The sequence below is a fragment of the Nicotiana tabacum genome, chromosome 5, assembly GCF_000715075.1.
Source record: "Nicotiana tabacum cultivar K326 chromosome 5, ASM71507v2, whole genome shotgun sequence".
In the NCBI taxonomy this organism is placed as follows: Eukaryota; Viridiplantae; Streptophyta; class Magnoliopsida; order Solanales; family Solanaceae; genus Nicotiana; species Nicotiana tabacum.
In genome coordinates this window covers 124,293,444-124,300,626 of record NC_134084.1, presented here as the reverse complement: position 1 = coordinate 124,300,626, position 7,183 = coordinate 124,293,444, and the positions used below count along the sequence as shown (strand labels likewise).

The 7,183-nt window shown below is 32.2% G+C and overlaps 1 protein-coding gene across 1 annotated transcript; it reads left to right on the top strand.

Moving 5' to 3' along the window:
* The first annotated feature begins 3,863 nt into the window (after positions 1-3,863).
* LOC107771377 (protein TERMINAL FLOWER 1) lies at positions 3,864-5,628 on the top strand. The gene is made up of 4 exons (XM_016590731.2): positions 3,864-4,155; positions 4,423-4,484; positions 5,161-5,201; positions 5,279-5,628. Exons 1-4 carry the CDS (start codon positions 3,958-3,960, stop codon positions 5,494-5,496), a joined length of 519 nt encoding a protein of 172 aa, XP_016446217.1. The 5' UTR covers positions 3,864-3,957; the 3' UTR covers positions 5,497-5,628.
* The last annotated feature ends 1,555 nt before the right edge of the window (positions 5,629-7,183 follow it).

Below are 7,183 nucleotides of genomic sequence, written 5' to 3'. Positions count from 1 at the left end.
TATAATATACCTTTTTCTGGTTTATTATGCGTCATTAATAAATTAAACAATTTAAAGGTATCGGGCTTACGCCTCGTCCCGTAGTAAAATAGCTTGCCTCACACCCTCCTTTAAAAATACTATTTGAACATAGAACACCTACTATAATAAAAATAAAGAAAATCTACATGCTAATTCTTGCAATTATTTATATCCCTTTAAATTTTAAATTATCTCAAACAAAATAAAAAAAATCAAATGTTTGTGTAGATAATTACAACACTTGGATGTCTCTCCTGCATCTGTTGTTTATTGGATGTATAGTCGTTACTTATGAATGCAGATATTATTTATGATTAATCTAAAGCATATTTTTTCGTTTATAATAGACCTCGTCGACCATATTTGTTCAGTGAGATTCACTGAATACCTGATGCATTCAATTCTCTGTATTATTGTCTTTTTCTTTGGAGACAAGTATCGCTTGTGACGGTGAGACCAAATTGAATCAACGGTCATTTCTTGCTTTTGTTGAGCCACATTTCAACTTTTGTGATGGCTCATTTTGCATTATTATTTTGTTACCTAATATTGTGGTCCAATGTTAGATAAATTTCTTTTTTTTTTGCACCTAAAGATTCACGATACTCACGGGGTTAGCAATTATATATGTTTCGTATTTATGGGTAGACATTTCGTATAAATCTAGAAATAAGAAACCTAAGAGGAAGAAATGAAATAGAAGTCATTGTTATTTTTTGATAAATATAGAGAGATGAATTAAAGAAATTCACAAAGACAATCAAAGAAAAACTAGCGAGTAAGACATAGAGAAATAATGGAAAACCTTTCTTTTTGTAGTTGAAGAAAATGTAGAGATAAAAATTACAAACTAGAAGGTATAGATATTGACGTAAATTGCATTAATTCGCAAAGTTTTAACTAAAATATGTATTTTGATTTAATTTTAAAGAAATAAGGTGGAAAAAATAACTATTTTTTTTTAATAATAACAATTTCTCAAACACCTGGAATTGATATATTTGTGGAGGTTATCAAAAACCTTCACAAAAAAACCGCCATAATAAGAAATTTTTTGAGGAGGTCGGAACAAACGCCACAAATTGAATGTATAGAGGGGGTCTTTTACGACCCCCACACTTAAACCGCCACAATAAGAATTATTTTGTGGGGGTTGGCTCAAACGCCACAAAACAAACGTATAGTGGGAGTTTTTTATGACCACCATGAATAAACCGCCACAATTTACCAAATTTTTAGTAGTGCGTTTTGAGTTAATAGTAGGGCTGGACCGATTTGGAGTGGGACTGAGGCGGATAGAAGTGGGGATTTGGGCCACTGAGATTTGTTTTGGCCCAGACTCGGATAAAACTCTTTCTTTCCATTTTTTCTTTTCTTTGATTTCAAATTCTAACTAATTAAATCCTAATTAAAACCTAACTTAGATCTAATTAGCAAAATTAATTCTATTTATCTATTAACAAATGCATGTAGAATTAAAAAAATATTTTGTTTGATTTTTATGTATTAATTCTAACAATTAAAGAGGAATTAATTCTTAAAAATGCAAATTAAACCTAAGATGGCATGAAATTAAGATGTGACAGTTTTTATGATTTTTCTATAATTTTAAAATATTAAAGATGCATAAAAATGCAGCTAAATTCAAACAAACAATTTAAAAGAAAATCCTAAAATTCTATAAATTCAAAAACAATTAGGGAAAAATTATTTTTTGTGGATTTTGTAGGAATATTTTCTGTAGGGCAAAAATTACATGCTCACAATAGAGTTTAAGTTTTATGCATCGGCTTTCATAAAAAATATTTACATAATCACTTATAGAATAATTATAAGTGAAATTCTATGATAAACATTAAGTGGTAACCCGAATAAAACGGTAGCTAGTTAATCTACTATATATATCACATATTAAAACTGCACTTATAATGTAAAAATGTTTATTGTACATTTTGAACTGCATCGAGCTGCACGATTGACAGATCTAGTCTGCAACAGAGTACTTTGGTTTCTAATTATAGTAATCCTAACACCTCAGAAATTTCCAAAATTGGAATTATGGGTGCAAATCATCTTTATATATACTCTCAAATGACTTCTCAGATCTTACGGTCACTAATTGTCTGTAAATTAAGTATGGTGGAGTTCACTTTATATACTCTGAGCGGTGTGCCCATCCTCCTCCATCAGAATATCACTTAAAACAATTAACGTACTTTATAATCTTTCCCTATTGTTTACACACAATTTAGGAAAGTTTCTAACAAAGATAAGCCCATATTTCAAGATTAGTGTCTTAGGATTACCCTAAATGAAAAAAGCAATAGATTCCCTGGCAATATGTTTACTTATATTTTGAATTTTTGCAAAAAAAATAAATAAATGTGTGTCAACTTGCTTAGTTGGGACCACATGCAAAAACTAATTCAAGGATTTCATCTGATAATTTTATAGTGGAGAGGAAAAGGCTTGGATTAATTTAAGTACTTATTATGTAGGGCAAATATCACTTTTAGCCTGCGGCCACCATATTTATATTCAAGCCGTAAAAGTGTATAAAATTTGTATTTTTTTATATATAATATACAGTAAATGTGTGTATATATATATATATATATATATATATATATATAAGAAATATAAAAAAAATTGGCTATTATTTTTCAGAGCAGCTATACAATATCATTTTCCATATCAGGTAAGCTGAACAACAAATCATGGACCAATTCGAAGAGCACCAGTCAGGTGTGAAAGAGAACTGACATGATAGCATAAAATACATATCACTAACTCCTCCACATCTAAGAGCATACATTTAATTTCCTATATGGAAGATAAGATTAATTAGAAAAGTGTTTGATAAAGCTAAGATATGTTAGTACCAGTTTGTAGTATCCAGTTGAAATTTTAGTGTCAACTTAAGGATAATTTTACTATGATTAGAAGACAGTTATACATTCACAAAGTTTCTGAAAGGAACTTATAAGTCTTCTTTTTATTGTACTTACATTTGTCAAGTCATATATAGTACATATGACCCCTCCTAAAGGAAAAGAAAGTAGGGAAAGTACCAAGCTAGGGCATATTTAAAGGAAAATAAAATGGCAATTTTAAGATGTTAGAGTAAGGGCAGGGGTAGGCCAAAGAAGTATTGGGGAGAAGTGATTAGACAAGACATGCCACTGCTTCACCTAACCGCGGACATAACTAGCGATAGGAAGATGTGGAGGTCGAGAATTAAGGTTGTGAGTTGACAGGTAGTTATGAGTTTACTAGTAATACTAGTACTATTCTTGTATTCTTTTATTCTTAGTTTTTTATTACTTTGTTATGTCACTCGCTTCCATTACTAGTTATCTGTTGTTATTGCTTGTTGCTTTATTTTTACCATTTTTTTAGCCGAGGGTCTATCAAAAACAGTCTCTCTGCCTTTATAGGATAGGGGTAAGGCTGCGTACACACTACCCTTTCCAGACCCCACGTATGGGATTAATCCGAGTTTGTTGTTGTTGTTGTTGTTGATGTTGTTGTTGTTGAAAAGGAAACGTTTATAATTAAGTACATGTATTAAGATTTCATTATTTTCGGGGAAGAATTTCGAATGTATTTAAACCATAAAACGTCATTCTCCTGCAAGTATTTTTGGTGATCAAGATAAGTATAGTTAAAAATTGAGCAATCTTCTTTGCCTACGATGTCCTGTATAAAACTAACAAAGAAAAAATTCAGTTTATTTTTCAGGGGTAGGGTTACTTTTTTTTTAAAAAATATTCTATTTGAAGTTCCATAAAATCCCATTTTTTATTTGCAACTATATTGAGTAGATGTTCCGAGACAGCAACTATAAGTGAGGCTCTATTTCACTGTTCAACCAAAATCTCTCACAAGCTAAGTTCCTTGCAATCCAAAAGATCTCTCTCTCTCTCTCTCTCTCTAATGGCAAGGAATGTAGAGCCTCTAGTAGTAGGGAGAGTAGTAGGGGATGTTCTTGATTCATTTAGTCCCACAGTTAAAATGACAGTCACTTACAACAATAAACAAGTTTGCAATGGCCAAGAGCTCTTCCCTTCTGCAGTCACTATTAGACCTAGGGTTGAAGTTCAAGGTGGTGATATGAGAACTTTCTTCACATTGGTAACTTTTCTAATTTTCCTTCAGGTTATTAACTTTTCATTGCTATATAGACATCTTTCAAACCTGTCTAGAAGATTCTTTTCTTGAGCTGAGGGTTCGGAGACAGCCTCTCTATCCCACACAAGATAAGGTTAACGTCTGCATATACCTTGCCGTCCCCTGACACCACATATGGGATTATACTGCGTATGTTGTTGTTGTTGTATTGCTATATAGACATCTTTGATAAATCACTAATCATGCATGATATTATTCTTCTTATTGTAGGTCATCACAGATCCTGATGTACCTGGCCCTAGTGATCCGTATCTGAGAGAACATGTTCACTGGTATGTACTACATTCAAGAAAATCTATGGAAAAAAAATAACTAGAAGAGATGAGTCCAAAAGAAAGGAGATTAATTATTGTTTGATTTGTATTTTTTATTTGCATTAGATTAAGTCATGCAATTACCTAGTAATAAATTCGTTATAAGGACATACACAAAAGGTATGCTCAACATAATTAAAGAAAGAAAAGCATAAGCATTATATTCTTATATGCAAGCTCCCAATCTGATTGTGGCGAAGCTAAGAATTTCTTCGGGTGTTTAAATTTAAAAGAAGTGAAAAAAAATCCGATAAAAAATTTATGTGTTATATACCTCTAAAACTTAATATTGTACCTATATACATATTGTAATTTTTCGACGAATGACCACTCTTATTGCCCATGCTGCCAATGCCAATATGTAAAATACTTCGCCAATAGACAAATATGTATCACATTAATTAGTTACCTAAATAGGTAATTATCCATAATAAGTGGGACTCGTAACTTGAAAAATATGGTTAGTAATTTGCTACAACATGTTAAGATACAGTGAGAATGTAAATGTATATATGTCCTTTCACGCCGTCGTAAGTTTATATAAGTTAAATCTGGTTAACAATGTAGGTCATCATAACACTCACAATTGGGAATAATAACTCTTAATCATACTTCTTTACATTCATATTTGCAGGATAGTGACTGATATTCCAGGAACTACAGATGCCACCTTTGGTAAATTGGCTATTTTGGTTTCTTTTATTAAGCTGGTGTTTGACATGCTAGAATTAATGTACTTTAATTTTGAGCAGGAAAAGAGTTGGTTAGCTATGAGATCCCAAGGCCTAATATTGGAATACATAGGTTTGTGTTTGTTCTCTTTAAGCAGAAATGCAGACAATCAGTCAGCCCACCTACTTCAAGGGATCATTTCAACACTCGCAACTTTGCCAACGTAAATGACCTTGGTCCGCCTGTCGCCGCCGTCTTCTTCAATGCACAACGAGAGACCGCCGCCAGGAGGCGCTAACAGTTGCTTCAGTACCCATCTTTCCTTGCCGTGTATTATTTAAGCAGTGATTGATAATGAAAAATTTGTTACTATGCGGTAATTAGGGATGTATGGATTATTATGCGTTCATTAATAATGAAAGTATTGTTATGCAGAGATTACTTACTTTAATTTTTTATCGAGAAACTCATGCAAAAATTATTTTTTCTTCCACAACCAATTAGATGTACGTTGCATAAGTACTTAGTATTATTTTGCTAATCCCTCTAACCAAACATAGTATACGTGATTATTTTTTCTAATCCTTCCAACGTACCAAATGAGGATTTTACCAGAATCAGATTTTCTAAATTTTCTTAGTGCTATTATTTGTAATGATTTCTATAGGCGATATGAAATAGTTAGAATATTTTCTATTCAAGTTAATATATAAACTTTAGGTCCTATGCTTACATGAGTTTTTGGTCCTATTAGGTATTTTTATGTCAGTAGGAAATATATAAATCTTATACGTATAGTTTTAATTTTTATTTTGTATAATATTGGTCTGAGGTAAATTTAGATAAGGAATATGGACAGTAAGAATTTACACAGTCGAACCCAACTTATTTAAGAGTGAGACATAATTATTGTTGTTGCAAACATTTTTTTGTAAAATTTAAAAATAAAAAAATTCTTTATTTTTGTGAGCACTTAGAAATTAAGGTTGCAAACTCAAAAACTCTAAAGTTTCAAAGAATTGCCTTCGTTAATTACATCAGGGTAGGAGAACGGAAAAAAGGGAAGAAAATTTTACGTTATTGATAGAGTTTAAACACTTCGCCTCAACAATGAAAGACATGAAGTTCACTAAATGAGCTATGTATTTATTGGGTTTTATTCATTAAATAAAAGAGGCGTGAATAGAAAATAGTGGGAAAAGAATTGCAGGGAAATAAAAAGTTTGAATTGTTCCTTTTTACTAAGGCATTTTGTGCCTCAATGGATGGGAAGAGGAGATTTTTGTTCTTATATGTAGAACTATTGCTTTTAGCTCTTAAAGAGTTGAGAAGAGAGCAAGCCTTGCACGGTTGCTCGACTTCGGCTTCAGATTTGGTCAATTGATGATTGATAAATATTTTGGACCAAATTCATTTTCCTTTCCATAATTTATCTTCCTTTTCTAATATTATTTGTGCGACATTTTAATAACTTCGTGGGTTAAATAATTAATTCCCAACGGTAAGATCCTTAATAGAAAATTGAAAATTTTCACCCCAAACAAACACCTATTTCTGAATAGGTACCTCAGCACCTATTGAAGCTCCAACTGGTTGGCTACAAATTCATAGGCTTGGCCTTATTTTCAACAACAACAACAACAACAACAATATACCCAGTATAATCCTATAAGTGAGGTCTGGAGAGGGTAGTGTGTACACAGACCTTACCCCTACCTGGCGAGGTAGAGAGACTATTTCCAATGGACCCTCGGGTCAAGAAAAGGTGAAAAGAGAGAAAGAAAGAAGACGAAGGAGAAAGAGGAAGAAGAAAGAAAAAAATAGAGGGACGAAGGACGATAAGGAAAAGGGGGGAAAGACAACAACAACAACAACAACAACGAAACCAGTAACAGAGAATAGCATCAAACAATAGCAAACTGAAACATATGATATACAATGAAGAACTACTCGACTACCTACTAGCCAACTACCCTAATCTTCGA